The 19,603-nt window shown below is 42.3% G+C and overlaps 1 protein-coding gene across 2 annotated transcripts in view; it reads right to left on the bottom strand.

Moving 5' to 3' along the window:
• Positions 1 to 15,973, bottom strand: part of KDM6A (lysine demethylase 6A) — a 124,731-nt gene extending 108,758 nt beyond the window's left edge. For both annotated transcript variants that reach the window (XM_063450144.1, XM_063450145.1), the window contains exons 1-2: positions 15,739 to 15,973; positions 15,435 to 15,498 (exon numbers count right to left, since the gene is read on the bottom strand). In XM_063450144.1, the coding sequence (XP_063306214.1) occupies positions 15,435 to 15,498; positions 15,739 to 15,917 (243 nt within the window). In that variant the 5' untranslated portion in view covers positions 15,918 to 15,973. The remainder of the gene's footprint in view (positions 1 to 15,434; positions 15,499 to 15,738) is intronic.
• Between the last annotated feature and the right edge of the window lie 3,630 nt (positions 15,974 to 19,603).

Below are 19,603 nucleotides of genomic sequence, written 5' to 3'. Positions count from 1 at the left end.
GGTCCTTTAAGCTCTGGAGATGAGAAATTCCAGGTGTCATGGACTCTCTAGGCTTTTAGTGTTTTTTTTGTTTTTTTTCTACGCAGTAGAAAAAAAAAAATTGTTGGGGACATTTGGATTTTATTAGCCCCTTCGTGACCACAGTTTTTCCAAGATCCATGTATTTGGGAGTGATGTCTTTTTGGCACTTTTGCTGTGAGTTTGCACCATACATAAGCAAAGCTCAAGAACCCTTAAGGACGGAAGTAGTTGTTAGATATATATATAAAAATGTCCAAATGCTTGCACTACTATTGTAGTAAAGTAAAGCCAGGTGCTTGTTGGCAATAATAATAGAACAAAGTTGTAGAAAATAGCACTCCGGGGACTTCAAAAGTATAGTGAAAAAAGTAACTTGGCTTTTATGCAGCAACTGCCACAAAGTGTCAACGTTTCAGTTCTTGTGCAGAACTTTCGTCAGGATATGGTGCATTACAAAAACCAACAAATGGATACAGATTAAATGAATACATTGTATTGTATACAGGTGTAGCTTACCCCTGTCCCAGTGTGGTCCCCATGGTGATCGCCGAAAAAAATTGCGGGTAAAATTAACCTTAGTCAGTGTATTCAGCAGCTGAGTTATGCTGCTGTCTGATCTTGCGTTCCAGCGGGTGCCGAAATCGTCGGCTGGAACGCAGCCAGGTTGTTGATATGTCGATATAGCAACTAGCCGATCGTGTCTGGCTGGGAGGAGGGACTTGATATGTGGGAGGGGAAGAAACAAGCGATCGGAGCTAATCCTGATCTATGAAAGAACTTTCTACACAGAGTGGTCTAATTAATTATAATAGTGAGAGAGAACAAAACTCTGCACTGTACATGGGAGGCATAGATTTGTATAGAGGAAGGAGATGCATAATCTTTGTATTGATAGAAAAAAATACCGGCACTCTAGGTCTTCCAAGCAATGCTGTTTATTTTCAGTTAATCCAATGTCAACGTTTCAGCCCTAGTTCAGGGCTTTCATCAGGACACATAAGAAACATTCATACAAATGACAAGCTTATATAGGACTGTATAACTTATTAAACACTCACCAGATCAGCTGTTGGGAATCAACCGCGATATCCGGCGTCTATCCTCGCACAACTGCGCATGCGTGTAGCTCCGGGAATGCCCTCTCCGTCACCGTTCGGCTGGATCCCCCACGTGACGCGGCTACGTCACGTTGCCCCGACAACCGCAAATGCATTGCGGCTATGGGTAGTCCTACCGTGCTTACGTGAGCCGTCGGGAGAATCCCTCCTCTCGTCCGTGAGTGGTCGATCCAGCGAGGTGACGGCGGAGTCATTCCATGCCCCTTCTCGCAATGATAATAAAAGATATAGACAATGAACAATGAACGTAATCTCTTAGAAGGAAAATCTCTATACAATATCATCAAGGAAATCGACCCATTTATATTTAGTGTGACCTGCTCAAAGTGTGTAAAGTGTGAAACTATATAAAGCAAAAAATGTGAATAGTGTCAAAGTGATATGTACATATGTTTAGTGATACTAGAGTGTCAAACTAATATTGAAAGTAATATCTGTCCATCTGTACAATGAACATAATAAACATGACCATATAGGAAAAAGTGAATGCTGACTCTATATAGAATTAGGTAGAATGATTGTTGTGTCTCATTCTAAAGAAAAAAACGTGTCTTAGATAATGTGGATATCTTTAGAAACCTTATACAAAAACGTCTCTTCAACTCAGTGAAAAGTCTTAAAATATACATAATATACATAATAAGTAATAAGTATAGTGTAATTATCCCCTACTGTATACCGTCTCGCTGATGCCACTTTAGATAGAATATTATATAGTGGTATAATGAAAGCTATATAAAAAGGTACTGGCAGTAATCTTCTATTCAGTTGATCCCATAAATCAGCTGGGTGAGTGTTCAAAAGTTATATCTAGTACATAATTGCAATATAGGAAATATATGTACTAAAAATATATGATAAAAATATTTATGATACAAACTAAAACATTCGAGGGGGAGATAATTCACCCATTTTAGGGCTCAATAGATAATTCTTGATATGCGTCATAAAAAGGGGGTGAATGAGCACTTCTCATTCAACCCCTTCGGGGACAGTGTATCCAATTCTAATGTCCAGTATATTTCACGCTGCAGTAGAATTTTTCCTCTATCACCTCCTCTAGCCATTTCTGGGATGTGATCGATGGCCAAACATCTCAGGGTAGAAAGTTGATGAGCTTTCTCTAAGAAATGTCTGGCCACAGGTTTGTCCGTCTTGCCATCACGATAGGCTAGTCGGATACTGGACCTGTGGCCTCCTATTCTCACGCAGAGAGCCGTCTTCGTTTTTCCTATATAGCATAGTATATAGCTAATATATATATATATATATATATATATATATATATATATATATATATATATATATATATATATATATATATATATATATATATTTCTCTTTCACATTAAGTGCACACTAATATTTATTATATAACATTTTGTTCAGAACAAACAGGGCTTTCTTTTCACATCAAATATCTATATAGGAAACCAATTATGAATAAAGTATCAATAACGAAGAAATAGGGAAAAAAAATGTCCACTGTGAATATCATAATAAACATGTGTATTCTGCAATATCCCACGAGAACAATTATGCACGTTTGTTGGTATTTTTGGAAGTTACAAGCCAAACATGACCCCGCCGTCTTCATTCATGAAAATTTGACAAATGGATTGTTGCTTTTGATAGTTTGGCAGCCCAGGAATGAAAATGACCCCTATTATGGCATAACACTTGCAAAAGAAGCCAACTCAACATATTCCAAAAAGGTCTAATCTTTTTAAGTAGCTACTTAGTCACACAACTTTAGGGATCGACCGATTATCGGTTTTACCGATATAATCGGCCGATATTCGGTATTTTCGGCAATATCGGTATCGGCCAATAGGGATACCGATATTGCCGATAATACCTTCCAGGACTGCCAGGCTCATTACAAGCCCGGCGGACCTGGGGGGGCGGGCAGCAAGCGTTTACTCACCTCCCAGCAGCTCCTCCAGCTCCCCAGTGTAAATCTCGCGAGACCCGCGGCCAGCTCTGACGGCCACGGGTCTCGCGAGATTTACACTGGGGAGCTGGAGGAGCTGCTGGGAGGTGAGTAAACGCTTGCTGCCCACCCCACCCCCCCCCTCCCCTCGCTAAACTAATGCCACTGGACCACCAGGGATTAACATATCCCCCCTCCCTGGCAAGGAAACAATCAGGGAGGGGGGACAACAAAAAAAAGAAATAATAATTAAATATATATATATATAAAAAAAATTAATTAAAAAAAATATATATTAAAAAATGCCCCCTCACACATACACTATTATTATACACATACACTACACAAACACACTGTGTATATAATTCAGTGTGTTTGTATAGTGTGTGTGTATATATAATGCAGTGTGTTTGTATAGTGTGTGTGTGTGTGTATATAATGCAGTGTGTTTGTATAGTGTGTGTGTGTGTATATAATGCAGTGTGTTTGTATAGTGTGTGTGTGTGTATATAATGCAGTGTGTTTGTATAGTGTGTGTATATAATGCACACTACACAAACACACTGTATTATATACACACACACACACACACTATACAAACACACACTGCATTATATACACACACACTATACAAACACACACTGCATTATATACACACACACTATACAAACACACTGCATTATATACACACACACTATATAAACACTACACAAACACACTGCATTATATAAACATTACACAAACACACTGCATTATATAAACATTACACAAACACACTGCATTATATACACACACTATACAAACACACACACTCTGCATTATATAAACACACTACATTCACTATACACACTACACAAACACACACACTTTGCATTTAGTATATACAGCATTCACTTTACACACACTGCATTCACTTTACGCACACTACCCACACACACTACACAGACACGCTGCTTTCATTATATACACACTAGACAAATACACACTGCATCCACTACACAAACACACTGCATCCACTACACAAACACACTGCATCCACACCACTCACACTGCATCCACACCACTCACACTACACAAACACACACTGCATCCGCTACACACACACACTGCATCCGCTACACACACACACTGCATCCGCTACACACACACACTGCATCCGCTACACACACACACTGCATCCGCTACACACACACACTGCATCCGCTACACACACACTGCATCCGCTACACACACACTGCATCCGCTACACACACACTGCATCCGCTACACACACACTGCATCCGCTACACACACACTGCATCCGCTACACACACACTGCATCCGCTACACACACACTGCATCCGCTACACACACACTGCATCCACTACACACACATACACAGCTCCCCTGTCTAAACACACTGCATCCACTACACATGGCATGTATATTTTGTGCATTTACCTTTAGAAATAGTTTTTTATTTTCCAAAATGGTAAATGTACAGAATATCGGCAAATTATATCGGCTATCGGCCTGAAAGTTCACAGAATATCGGTATCGGTATCGGCTCTAAAAAATCAATATCGGTCGATCCCTACACAACTTGGCCAAAGTTATTGCTTATATTTTTATTTTTTCACACAAACACTGCACTCTCAGTTCATATGTTTTACTCCTCTAAAACACTCATTCGTGTTCAGCAAGGTCCGCCTCCCGAGTACAACAATATCCCAAAAAAAGTTTCATGGGGTTTTGGATAGTTAAAGTGTCCATTTCAGGATTTATACATGTAAATTTGACAATATGATTTTCTGGGCCTATGCCGCCTCTGAGACAGTATGGCAGTCTGGGAAATAACATGTCCACCATAATCGCATACCATATTCAAAGTGCTGGCCATATTAAATAGCTATACTTTTATTTGTATTTTTTCACACGTTACACAAAAGTAATATGTGTAACTGTGAGAAAACCTCAATATTTTTATGTACCCCCCATGTACTGGTATCCAGTTTGTTGTCACAGGGCCAGATACATCAGATGCCCTTTTCAACTTGGAAATTTGCAAAGGACACTGGGTGTTGTCACTAAAATAGAGGAAACAGAAGCGCTTAGGTTAGGGCTTGACAGATTTTCTTGTTATCTAGGAGTCAGCTAATACAAGTTAGGAGCCAGTTATATTTTCATTTACCATTTTCAACAGCAAAAATACAATTCTTAAAGGGACACTATAGTCCCCCCCACAATCCACATAAATAGCATCAGTGCCCCAAACCTCCAAATTCCAGTGTGGTGCCACATATTCTTAATACTATAGGGTGTCAGGATTGACAATGAGATATTGGCTGGCATACAAATTAGTTTGCACAGCCATATGCTCAAAGAAGTCATGAATCAATATCTTAAAATAACTTTCTGGCTCACAAATACAAACTCTGGTTGTGATGCCACGAGTTGCCACATATCGGGGTATTTCATGGGCACTTACATTTCTGGTGCACAGTTATGCTTAGATACAGTGCTGCATTCTGAGCACCTCCTTGTAGATGGGGTTACAGTGGAAGCATTAATACCAGAAGGCTCTATATCTGACGCAGTAAGAATGTCACGGTCCGATATTAAAGGTGTCACTCAAGCATTACCATAGTAACGTCCATGGAATTCTGTTTTTCCCCCACCTGTCTAACACCAACTAACTCAACCCACCACAACTGGCTGCTGGGAGACTGCATGGGATCCAGCGAGCAGAGTACGCCAGCCCTGGAGACAAAGGGGCAACAAGGACTTTATGACGTGTCAGTATGGCCCAACAGCCTGAAAGAGTGTGTTTTATAGGATGCAATTACACATCTTAATTTTAGGAATGAGTTTAAGGAGAGAGAGTAAACTTCTGATAACTTCCTATATGTATACATTAAATAATAAAGGGAATCTCCAGACACCTTAACAACTTTATCAGAATGAAGTAAGCTGCCGCTGGCTAGTAATAGTTAAATTAGATTTGAGAACAAATCCTTTTATTAGATCAGGGGTTCCCAAGCCAGTCCTCAAGTACACCCTACCAGTCCAGGATTTAGGGATTACCCTATTGTGTCTAAAGTGTTTTTTTCTTTTTTCTAAAAACACCTTACACACAACTGGGTAATCCCTAAATCCTGGACTGGTAGAGACTACATGAGGACTGGGTTGGGAACTAATGTTTTGGATGAAAATTTTCATAAATTTAAATTGAAAAAGTCGTTTAGATTCTCTTTAAGTGTCTCATGTCTGTTCTTACCGCTTTTATCACTGCCATGACCAATATTGAGTGTTTTCATTATTGTAACAAAGGAAAAAAAAAGTGAAAAATCAGACCCACGTAAAAGGGACACTATAGTGACCAAAACAACTCAAGCTTAATGAAGAAGTCTTAGTGTAAAGATAATTCCCCTGCAGTGTCAATGCTCAATTAACTGCATTTTAAGGATTAAATCACTTGTTTCTGTTTATGCAGCCTTAGCAAAAACATCCCCTGGATGTGACTGACAAAGTCTGCATGAAAACAAAATGGTTTCATTTTCAATCACATGTAACTTACTTTAAAAAAAATGTTATCTCCTGCTCTGTAAATTGAACTTACATACAGGAGGCACCTGCTGGGTCTAGCAAGCTATTAGCAGAGCAGGAGATAAGAAATTGTAAATTAAACAGAATTTGCAATAAAGGAAGTGTAAACATTCAATGACTCTTTACAGGAAGTGTTTAGAAAGACAAAAAAATGTAATTCACATGCACTGAGGTGTGACTAGGGTTGCATAAACAAAGTGATTTCACATCTAACTGGGCAGTGAGATTGCAGAGCATGATATGTACACCAAAATGGCTTCATTAAGTTGAAGTAGTTTTGGTGACTATAGTGTTTAAATATTAAAAAAAAAAAAAAAAGGAAGGAAGGAAGTAGTACAGCTATTGAGATAGCATTGATAGAATGCTTATGGTACCATTTACTATATTAGGAAGTTTACAACAACTGATGCATATTGAGCTTTTATGAAATAGACCAAGTGCTAAAAATGTGAGGAGTCAGAGTCAAAAGATTTTGTGCTCCGACTTCACATAATTGACAACTTGTGTGGAATTTTACAAACCATGAGTTTCCCACAACAGTAAAATAAAAAAATGAAAATAAAATAAACATTTGTATTTTGCTACTGTTAGTGAGCAATATAAAGACATTTGCCACATTAAGAACTTCTAACATTAGAGTCAAGCCAATTTTAGTTTTTTAAATTTACAATGACTTACTGGGCTCGTGTCCTTTCTGAGACAAAACAAAAGCCCTCAATTGCACGCCATGTGCAAAATAATAAAATAAAAAAGTTAGGCCACTTAATACGGGTTATTTTGCGCATTTTATTTCACCACATGAATACTGGAATTTAAAGATTAATTTCACAGGCTTTTGTAGATCCAACTATTCCCCCAGACTTGTATTATGTTGCATATCCAAAGCACTGCAATACCCAACATGTATAACTTTCCCATAGGTTGCCTGTTTGATTGCTTTCCAGAGATTCCCTTTATTGAAGTGACACTATCTGTGTGATCATACGGAGGTCAAAAGAACATTATTTCTAACTCTTACTAAGGCAACGGATTAATGTGATTTGCTCCCAGAACCGCCACACTGACTGGGAGCTAATCAACATTGCTGGCTGACTCAATAGTAAGGCAACTAGCAATAGACTGCCTACAGCATTGACTGAGAGCGCTGTGAAAGCTTATCAAAACAATTTCCAAACCTGGGGCATGAGAGACCTGGATACAGTATAGTGTAGTGATGGCGAACCTTTTTGAGCTTGAGTGCCCAAACCAGCAATTCATGCCAACCTTTTTCCCTCAAAGTGCCAACAGGGCAATTAAACCTGAATACTAAGGTTTAAGTTTTAAAGAAAAAAAACTCAGTTGTCCGAACTAATTCTCCCCTTCTCTTCCCCCCTTTCCCCCCCTCCCCCCGCAGCATCTCCCCTTCTCTCCCCCCCCTCCCCCAGTATATCCCCCTCTCAGCACATAAATAATGTTTAAATTTTTTTGGTGTGGGTGGGGGTTTGAAGTCCAACCAGGCTCCCTACCTGGTAGATCCGATTCCTTCCAGCTGCTGTGAGCGCGAAGGAGTACTGACTTACCTGCTGTTTCAGCACTGCTCCAGCACTGCTCCCTCCGCTGATGCAGCCGGGAAACAGGAAATTACGTCAATCAGGCAGCGGCGCCCAATTGACGTAATTTCCTGTCTCCCGGCAGCATCAGCAGTGCTGGAACACTACGTAAGTCAGTGCTCCCTCATAGCCCTCCATCCCACCCACCAGTGCCATCTTAACAACATTAAGGGCCCCCCGGCAAAGTAGTGCACTGGAGCCCTGCCTACACACAACTCACAGGAATAAAAATGTAAATTCAAGATAAAATTAGGCTTATATTTATTAGCATCTCCAACAAATGCAATAGACACACACACACAGTCCGCCGAATACACACACACACACCCTGTGCCAATCACCCAAAAAAAAAAAAGTTATAAAAACAAATACATTTTGTAAATAAAAAACATATGGGAGAGGGGGTTAATAAGACTCCCATATTGCTACATTGGAGACATTTTACATCCATATGGAACTATCTGCAGGTTGGGGGCATGTCTACTAAACATTACAACTGCTCAGTCGCTAGAAAAAGCCTCTTCCCAATAGAAATAAAGAGGGACAGTCCAACCAAATCAGAACACTGACAGCCAAGTCTCACTTTTCTCGAGAAGCCAATAATCAAAGCGCTCTTGGTCATATTGCAAAGCATGGGAAATTTCCCCACTCTATGATAGATGACATAGCATGGAAGGCCTATAAAAGATTTCCCTGCTTGTTAGGAGTGCCCATTCTGCAGGGAGCTCTCTACGGTGAAGATAGATTATTTTTAGTTGCGACAGGGGTTTTATTTTTGCGGCGAATATTGTTTTACTGTGTTCCCCCAATATTATGCTTATTATGGACCCTAAAAGGCTGGCATGGGTGGGGCCAAGGGACACTTGCACCCCCTCTTAAACTGTATATTCCCCACGGTTGGGGGCACAAGGGGGACTAGCAGTCGCTAGTTTTAATGTTTCAATTCAAACAAATGCATTTAGAGGTAAAATACCTCCATTGTAGGACTATGGGTGTCTTATTGATCCCTATCGAATTTTTATTTATCAATTTTGTTTTGTTTACATTTTCCACATAGCAGCCATTTAGCAAGACGAAGATTTTTAACAATTTTCGCTCTGCCTGTTAGCGCCATCAGCAGGCAAATAATTCTTCAAATTATCATTCATTTGAAAATAGCAAATGAATGATAGCTTGCAATTCTGGTGCTGTAGATTGCTTCAAGTGAATTTGTAAAAAAAACAGCCATTTCCTCATCCAAACCAATGTTACAGAATCAGGTGGATCGACCGAATTCTGACCACATTTGGCTTCAGTAAACAGGAGAATTGCCAATGCAGTTGGAATTTGGACCAGGCAGACCACACAAGGTGATGGCTGATGTCACCCCTCTGTGCAGGGAGTCAAGCAGGAGTCCAATGGTCAGATTCTACCTCAGTCCGACTTAAAGGGACACTATAGTCACCTGAACAACTTTAGCTTAATGAAGCAGTTTTGGTGTATAGAACATGCCCCTGCAGCCTCACTGCTCAATCCTCTGCCATTTAGGAGTTAAATCCCTTTGTTTATAAACCCTAGTCACACCTCCCTGCATGTGACTTACACAGCCTTCCATAAACACTTCCTGTAAAGAGAGCCCTATTTAGGCTTTCTGTATTGCAAGTTCTGTTTAATTAAGATTTTCTTATCCCCTGCTATGTTAATAGCTTGATAGACCCTGCAAGAGCCTCCTGTATGTGATTAAAGTTCAATTTAGAGATTGAGATACAATTATTTAAGGTAAATTATATCTGTTTGAAAGTGAAACCAGTTTTTTTTCTCATGCAGGCTCTGTCAATCAGAGCCAGGGGAGGTGTGGCTAGGGCTGCATAAACAGAAACAAAGTGATTTAACTCCTAAATGACAGTGAATTGAGCAGTGAAATTGCAGTGAAATGATTTATACACTAAAAGTGCTTTATTTAGCTAAAGTAATTTAGGTGACTATAGTGTTCCTTTAAAGTATATGAATATCATGGCAGAGGGATCTAGTGTTAAGGGCAAGATTTTCAGGTATTAGATATAAAAATTTTTAATAAACTTAAAAATAAATTTCCCCGGCAGTGACTTTCATTTTGTTCCTTGTTCCAGGAAATTGACCAGAGCCTTCTCATTGACACATTTCTGTGCTGGGCCACAAGCATGCACACACGTAGACTATGTGTAGACTATGCCTAAGTAAACAAATGTAGATATTTATACCAGATGTTTTTAACCCCTTAAGGACACATGACATGTGTGACATGTCATGATTCCCTTTTATTCCAGAAGTTTGGTCCTTAAGGGGTTAAAGGGACACTATAGTCACCTGAACAACTACAGCTTAATGTAGTTGTTCAGGTATGATCTATAGCTCCCTGCAGGCAATATGTTGTAAACCCTGTATTTTCAGAGAAAATACAGTGTTTACATTGATTGATAGGAATACCTCCAGTGGCCGTCACTCAGACGGCCACCAGAGGGACTTCCTATCATGCAGGGCCCTAAGGCGGCCCTGTACACGTCAGACGTATTAAAATACGTCTGACGTGTGCAGGAGAGAGAAGGCACTGTGTGCGCGCCTCTCTCCAGCCTGTCAGCAGAGGAGGGGGGGCGGGCAAAGACCGCGAGCTGAGCTGTCAGTCAGCTCAGCTTGCGGCCATGCACATCGCGTGCATGCGCGGTAGTGCGCTCAGGACTTCAGAGGGCGGCATGAATGCCGCCCTCTGAAGTATGTGCGCAAGTGCGGCGAAGCCGCGCATGCGCACAAGGGAGCAATGACGCTTCCAAATGGAAGCGTCTGATTGCTCCCTGATCACGCCCGCCTATTTCGTCATTTTGACGAAATAGGGGGCGCGGCTCCCGGCGCTGGAACCAGGTGAGTAAAGTCCTCTGCCTGGAGAGTCCCTTTAATTGCGTGGTTTTTTTTAACAGGGACTCAAATTGTATGTGCTATTAGCTTGATGACCCTTGCTCCATTTGTAAAATTAAGTTAATATTCCACACTTCTATTAGAATGTATACTAAAATTATCTATGTAATATATTAAATTCCTACCAGTGACAGGTGGGGTCGCATGTGTTAGAGGAATACAAAGCTGTATTCGTGGCACTACCGATCCCTCTGACTCTCTGACTCTCTTCCCCCCCCCCCTGGTCCCCCCCCCGTCCCTCAGCACTGGTCTAATACGCATTCGTGGCAAATGCTGCACGCGCATTAGACCTCCCCATAGGAAAGCATTGAATCAATGCTTTCATATGAGGAAAATCTAACGCTGGAGGTCCTTACATAGAATGTGATAGCAGATAAGAACAATTCGGCTCATCTAGTCTGCCTAATTTTCTAAATTCTTTCATTATTCCCTGGCCTTATCTTATAGTTAGGATAGCATTATGCCAATCCCACACATGCTTAAACTCCTTTACTGTGTTGACCTCTACCACTTCAGCAGGAAGGCCGTTCCATGCATCCACCACCCTATCAGTAAAGTAACATTTCCTGATATTTTTAAACCTTTGCCCCTCTTTTAAATATAGTCTCCTCCTTTACTGTATTGATTCCCTTTATGTATTTAAATGTTTCTATCATATCCCCCCGTCTCATCTTTCCTCCAAGCTATACATGTTAAGATCCTTTAACCTTTCCTGGTAAGTTTTATCCTGCAATCCATGAACCAGTTTAGTAGCCCTTCTCTAAACTCTTCTCTTTAGTATCAATATCCTTCAGGAGATACAGTCTCCAGTACGGCGTACAATACTCCGAGGGAGGTCTCACTAATGTTCTGTACAATGGCATGAGCACTTCCCTCTTTATACTGCTAATACCTCTCCCTATACAATCAAGCATTCTGCTAGCATTTCCTGCTGCTCTATTACATGGTCTACCTACCTTTAAATCAGAAATAATCACCCCTAAATCCCTTTCCTCAGATGTTGAGGTTAGGACTCTATAAAATATTCTGCACGATTCTAAATGTACTACATATTCTGGCTATTCCATGCATCCACTACCCTCTCAGTAAAGTAACATTTCCTGATATTTTTAAGCCTTTGCCCCTCTAATTTAAGACTGTCCTCTTGCTGTGGTAGTTTTTCTTCTTTTAAATATAGTCTCCTCCTTGACTGCGTTGATTCCCTTTATGTATTTAAATGTTTCTATCATATCCCCTGTCTCGTCTTTCCTCCTTAATGCAGAGCGTGAGGACATTCAGCGTCAGATAACAGTCCAAATGTCCGTTTAGATTCCGGAAGCCCCCCCCAATGAGCTGAAGTGGTCTGGGTGCCTACAGTGTCCCTTTAAGTACCACTAATTTATAAGTACTGGAAAAAAATTCAAGCCACATATAATGGGGAGGTCTGATTAAGCAAGAAAGGGCACTCCTTACGTAACAGGGTACTGACAAATAGGAGAAATGCATATTGCACAGGACATAATTTTCTCTGACAGTCTCCTGCCTGGGTTGTCAGTTTTATGGCAAAGTAACAGTGCAGCGGTTTCATTTATACCCTTTCATGAATAAAACCACCTTAAAACACTGATATATATTTCCATCCATCTCTGCAGAGGTTTTATAAACATGGCTCTGAAAGGTCTTCACTGAAAATAATGTGGTGGATACAATTATCTGAATGATTTCAGTTACTTCTTAATCTGTGAGGCCTTACTCCAGCAATTCATGTAATGTATTTTCTCTTAAATAAAAAGAGAAAAAGCAAAAATACTTGGCATAAGGTACCCACTGCATAAAAAGAGTTAGAATTTAAAGAGTTTTACACGCTTTTATATTACAAAAATAATAAAGCTGTTCCTCTGACTTGAGCAACTCAAACAAGGTCAGTTAATATGCAAACAAATATGTCACTTATTTGAGGGGAATAGACTGAAGAGAAAAATACTGCAAAACAGAGACCACAAAGATAATTACTTTTTTTTATAGTTGTGAATTACATCTTGTTTTGTATTGGAAAATAAAAGCGGTCTATTAAAAAAAATTACAATTTACCAAGAAATATAAAAGCTCACCATTCCATTTCTTTATAAATGAATATTTATTCACAAAATAATTTCTCTAATAAATACAAATATATTAAATTTGTTAAAGAAACAAGAAGATACAAAAAAAAAGTGCAAACATTTTCTATAAAGGATACAAAAAAAAAAAAAAAACTGTTTTAACCCCTTAAGGACCAAACTTCTGGAACAAAAAGGAATCATGACATGTCACACGTGTCATGTGTCCTTAAGGGGGTTAAGCAAAGATGGAAAAAAATACAATATGAAATAAATAAAAGCAGACGAAAATAAATAAATCTATATGAACCTCATAAAAATAACTGCTACAAAAGGTAACTTCAGGAACAATGGTCAAAGAGTACAATATACTAAATATTTTATGTAATTTGAAATTGAGTAAACAACTCCAATAGAAACCCATGTGCTGCGAAAATTATACCTGTATTGCATTTACAGTTACCAAATAATGATACATTTGTATAAATGTGTTTGAGATGCCAAATGTAACTTTTAAAAGTTTGGACAGTGTGGTTAAACGGACAATACATCAAAAATCAGAACGAAGAAAAACCATCACCCATGACATCCAAAAGTATGTTGCGTTTGCTGTGTACATTTCTTACCACTGCCATTATGTAGACAGAAATGTCAAACTCAGACTTTGTGAAAGCAACTCAGAGCACATCGAACAGAAACCATGCAAGACATTTAAACCAGGCAGAACATTTATCTAAAAATTATAATTTATATAAAAAACAGCCATAAGACAAACTATAAATCCGGCTCGTCCTGGGCTTTGTTTAGCCATACAAGCAATACACTCATTAAGAGCTACAGGTTGATATGGATTAGGAGCGGTGCAGACGCGGTGCTGAACGACAAAACACAGATCAAGCTGGCTGCCCTCTCACGTGTGCACCGAACACTATGGCGTGCCATACTATGAGTGATCGGGGGCTTTAAACACTGCATGTGCATTATCACAAACCAACATTTAATCTATTGCCAGTGCCTCCTTTCTCTCTCTCTCTCTCTCTCTCTCTCGTTCTCCCCTCCCCTCTTCCCTGTCCCGCCATCTTGGGCCGGGAGGAGCAGCCATTACTTAAAAACTAAATGACAAGGAGGGGATGTACAGTGGTAGTAGGGAAGCGACAACTTCTAACGGAGCAAGAGCAACATAAAAAAAATGAATAAAATAGGAGCAAGTAGATAAAAGATTACAGGGGTTGCAATAGGTCTAAAAACTGCAACTGCAGCAGCAAAGTCGACAAAGAACAAGCCTCCTATCCTTCCTGCAGTGATGATGCGCTGCATGGGGGGGGGGCAACAACAACAGAGCCCAACCCCCCCCCCCCCCCCCCCCCCCCCCCGATTAACCCCTTCCACGCTGCAAGGAATCTGCAGCAATGGCCAGTAAACAGTTCACAAAATAAATGACGGTCTGTACATTTAAATGACGTTTCTCCACCAAATCCTAAACAGTACTAAAAATGGTCAACCGAATTTCTCACGCCTTAATTGGTCAATACAAGTTTAACCCAGTGCTATCATTTGACCTAAAATATCAAGCAGACCCTGAAAAAGTGCTGCAAACCACGCATTTAAAAAGCCAACATACAACACAAGAGGGATCATTTATTTTTCCATACCACTCCCCCCCCCCCCCCCCCTGACGTTTGTTTTTATGTCATTATCCACAAGCAGGCATGAGAACAAAAACACAGAGCCCCCCTTCTTTATACACAACCACCCCTTTCCTTCCATGGGAGCACTGGTGACAATGCAAGGTCTCCTAGGCACCAAGGAAACCGACAAAGAGCTCAATAAGTTGAAAATAAGCCATAATAAACATTAAAGGAGTGAAGTGGTTGCAGTGGTGGTGTGCCGTGATGAGAGGGCTGCTAACATAGGATTTTACAGTGGACATTGCACTCATTTCACTGCAACAAACTACACAAAATGAGATACTTTAAAATGTAATGCAAACTCCCCTCTAAAGGATACTTTGAAAAAGTGTTTATTAGAAATGGGGGGGGGTCCAAGGCAGGTACCCATACAATTAGGGTACACAAGGCCAGAGTGCATGTACAGAGGGTAATAAGGGGCTAATTGCACAGGGCACATTATAACCACAAATCACTCTGATTGCAGGATCCCATCTGTCCTCTGGTCACATTACCTTTAAAAGCAAGGCCTTCGTTCTGGCGCCATCTTCATGAAGCCTCAAAAATCCATAGAGTCGGCTGCAGCCAGGACAGTGAGAGCAGGAGCCAGAGAGAGAGAAAGGCAAAGAGAATGTAAAATCAGTAACTTGTCACAAACTACCAATAATCACTGATAAATGATAAATAATAATGGGGGGGGGGCGGCAGCAAGGCCGGGGTGGCTCACTAATCGGGGTAGTTAGTATTAGGGGGTGCCTGCGGGGGCTCGTGTTAGGGTTTGGGGGGCGGGTGATGATAAAGGGAAGGGGGGGCCCCAACCTGTCGAGCCCGGCCAGGGCTTCTCTCTCGTCCGCTGTCAGGTTGGGGAAGTCCTCTTCGCTCTCGCTCGCTTTTCCCGCCGCCATTTTCTTTTCCTCATCACCGAGGGAGGCGGTCGCGGCGGCGGTGGCAGCAGAGAGCAGAGCTGCGGCGGAGAGCGACACTCCGCACGATTTCATGGAAACGCAGCGACGTCACTGGGAGCCCGGGCTGAGCGAGGAGTGCGGCGGCCGGAGCGGCGGGGACTGGCTGGCTGGGGGAGGAGGGGAGGGGGGAATGGGAGGGAGGGGATATTAGCCGCTCTGTGCCAGCCTCCTCCTCCAGCCTCACAATGTGTGTGCCTGGCCTGAGCGGGGGCTCGCTCACTCACAGCGGCCGGGCTCCTCACGGAGAGCCGCGCACGGCATGCCGGGACCTGCGGGTGTAGTCGGTGTGTGCCTGCTCGCGCTTTACATGGTGTTTACACAGCGCGGAGTGTGACTGACAGGGACAGCGCTGGCTGTGTGAGGGACTGACTGGCACTGTGTCACGGTGCGATTACACAACTTCATCAGAGCTCCCACCCTACTACTGCCACCACCACCACCCCGCTCGTGCAGGGGGCAGCCGCACCGTTAACTATAAGTTGTTGTAATTGTGTCACACGCCGCCGCCACCGCGCTCGGCCCCTCCTCCCTCCTGCAACGGCCACGCCCCACCCTCCTCTCGCGAATCCATGAGGGGAGGGGGAGCAGGGGGGCAGAGAGAGAGCCGCGGGCACGTGACCTTTGTTGACTTACGTCATCGCTCCCTCCCGCTGAGCTGTTTTGGCCTCATGCAATATACTTTTTTTTTTTTTTTGGCCCCTCCCTCCCCTTAATGGCTGGTGGGACAGTCGAAGTGACGTAGTTGTAAGTATTCTGCATGTGATTGGCTGAGCGCGCCTTCCATCGTGGGAAAGGGTGGTGTGACGTCACTGGCAGCATGCTTGGTTGCATGGTGGGCAGTGTGTGGCAGGCCATGTGGGAGATGTCAAGGAGAGCTGCATGTGGAGGGAGGTTTTTTTTTGTGTGTGTCCATATTGTATTGTTTGCTGGCTCAGACTACAACAATTTTTTTTTTGGGGGGGGGGGTTTGCAATATGGCAGTTTTTACAGTTGGATGAGTCTGGAAGCTCATGACATGGGCACAGGTTGAGCTGACGTCCTGTTTGTACTGGGACATTTAGGCGATTTGTCCCACCGTCCCAAGAATCCTTCTTTAGACACATAAATGTCCTGATTTTCGACTCAAAGGCAGCTAGTGCTGGAAAAGATCCAGTGCAGAAGGCTTTTTGAAACAAGTTTAAAGCGCTCTATACCTGGTCTCTTGCATAGTGATACTCTGCTGGAGACAGAATCATATTGGACACACAGTCTTCCTGACCAATACGTAGAGACAGAGGAGTAAGACATGCAACACATGGCTGCTTTCCAGCTGACAACACAGGCGCTGTCTAGAACAGCGCAGATTTACAGCAGGCCATGGCGGGCGGCCCCACAAGCGGTGCTGGGTTTTTAATTGTGCGCAGATTCGGTTTTATTTGGATTAGTTTACGGAGCAGAGAAGCATGAAGAGACTCCTGGGGTCGGTGAGTGCCAGAAACAATGGGGGTGAGCCTGGTCTCCATCACCTTCAGCCAACAGGTCTCGTAGAGGAGGACTCTAGCCAGGGTGACCAGGTGCCTTGGTTTTTTTATTTCCAAAATCTGGTCAACCTGTATGGGCTGTATGTTTGGATTAACACTGTCTGCTATACTCTGACTTGCAAGCAATTAAAGGGACACTATAATCACCAGAATAACTACAGCTTAATATAGTTGTTCTGGTTTGTATAGTCTGTACCTGCAGGCTTTTCAATGTAAACACTGCTTTTTCAGAGAAAAGGCAGTGTTTACATTGCTACCTAGGAACACCTCTAGTGGCAATCAGCAACTCCTTGGTCAGTGCTGCATGTTCAGCATCTCGACGCTCTATATGGAGATGCTGAATGTTCCCCATAGAGATGCATCTGCATCTCAATGAGAAGATGTCGATTGGTGCAGCGCTGCTTTTGCGGTGACTGCTCAATAGCCTCCAAATGCTTTCCTATGTGAAAGCATTGGATTGACTGAGATTAGCAAGATTAAACTATCGGGGGGGATTCTTTCTCGACCCCTGAATGCCAATCTCTACTTGCTGTTATTACATGTTATGCCCCTCAGTATTCTGTTTTTGCAAGAGTTCATCCTGTTTAAAACTCTGTACAGGCTGATAAATCCAGCTCTTCATGTAGAGAATTCCACATCTCTATTTTTTTATTTCTGCAAAGAACCATTTAATTTGCCTTCAATTAAATATCATTTTTTCAAGTCTATTTCACTTGAACTCCAAGCTTGTACTTCTCCTTGAGCCGTCTAATCGACTGATATCACCCCCAAACGTTTTTCTGCCGAGACTTGCCTAATCCCAACACCGGCCAGGCCCATCGGTGTACTTCCGTGGCTGAAGTCTCATGTAATCCCTGGTGGTGCAAGTGAGGCCTAGTGTTCACATTGGTATGGCGAGGCGGACAATCACTAGAATTGGGTGCCGCTGAGTCCCTGTGGGTTATAGTGCAGTTCCGTTTCCCCCCCTCTGGACCTGCTGGGGATATCCCTGTCCACACTTTGGAGGCCCTACCCCAGCGACATCAAGCTAGGGAGATTTCGGGCAAGTCTGAAGGAGCCTACCCTAAAATGGCAGATGCCATGTGTCCCTTTATATCTCGGCTAGATAAATTCTTCTCTGACTTTTGGCTGAAGCTGACAACAGCAGTACCTTGCACAGCAGGAGTCTCATACGGGAGACCACCAGCGCACAGCACGAGTTCCGGCCCCAAGATGGGGCAAAGAATGCGAAGGGGAGTGTTTCCCCGCAAGATGGCAAGAGCAAAGCCTCATACGCTACACATGCTATACCCCCGTCCTGACCAGACACGGCATGAAAACAGCGGAGTGCAGCTTTCCTGGATCCCGCAGTACACCATTGCACAGTTCTGGCTTCCCACAAGCTCAGAGTACAGAGGATTGGTCCGTGCGGATCCTGCAGGGCTTATGCTATGACAACCACTGCTTTCAGGTGTCCCCAAGCCTGTTGAAAAGTCTACCACGCAGGGACTTTGCTTTACCTCTGCAGGGAATCTGCTGAATGGAAACCGGGACTTTATCTCTGGCATAGTGCCTGTCCATCACGTATAATTCCAGCACCTGCTGAGTATTTGTTTAGTTCCTTTTCATTATTAACAATTCATGTTCTGACCAACTGTCAATACATATGTGGAACAGGGGAGGCCATGCTATATAACAGCTGCCATTTAACTAATTAAGCACTGGAGATGTGTAGGTTTAATGTGTATTTTGATGAGGGCACTCATTACTGCATTTACTGCTAATGCATATGTGGGACAGGGGTGGCTATGCCATATACTTAACAGCTGCCCTTTGACTAATTGGGCACTGGAGATGAGTGAGCTTAATGTGCTTTTTAAAGAGGGCACTGACATTACTCATACTGGCATCTCACTGCTCTCAAGTTAGCTTGTGAGACCTCCTGGTGGAATATGCTATCGTCAGGCAGTGTTATACTGCTTGTATTTTATTTAATTTTACATTAATTACTCATGCGTGACCCAGGTAGATCTTATGAGAATCACTAGTATTTCATCTTATTTTAGCTACTCTGCCAATAGAAAACATGTTATTAATGAAAAGACACTCAGATCTACATATAGTCTGACTAGCTCATGCCATGTATTTTGTTTATAATTCTCTTCTTTCTGTTAAAAATGTGCCATTGTCTCCATGCCATACTGATGTTTTCCTCTATTT

Source organism: Pelobates fuscus, chromosome 1 (genome assembly GCF_036172605.1).
Source record: "Pelobates fuscus isolate aPelFus1 chromosome 1, aPelFus1.pri, whole genome shotgun sequence".
In the NCBI taxonomy this organism is placed as follows: Eukaryota; Metazoa; Chordata; class Amphibia; order Anura; family Pelobatidae; genus Pelobates; species Pelobates fuscus.
The sequence above is the reverse complement of the archived record's forward strand: the minus strand, read 5'-3'. Positions and strand labels throughout refer to the sequence as shown.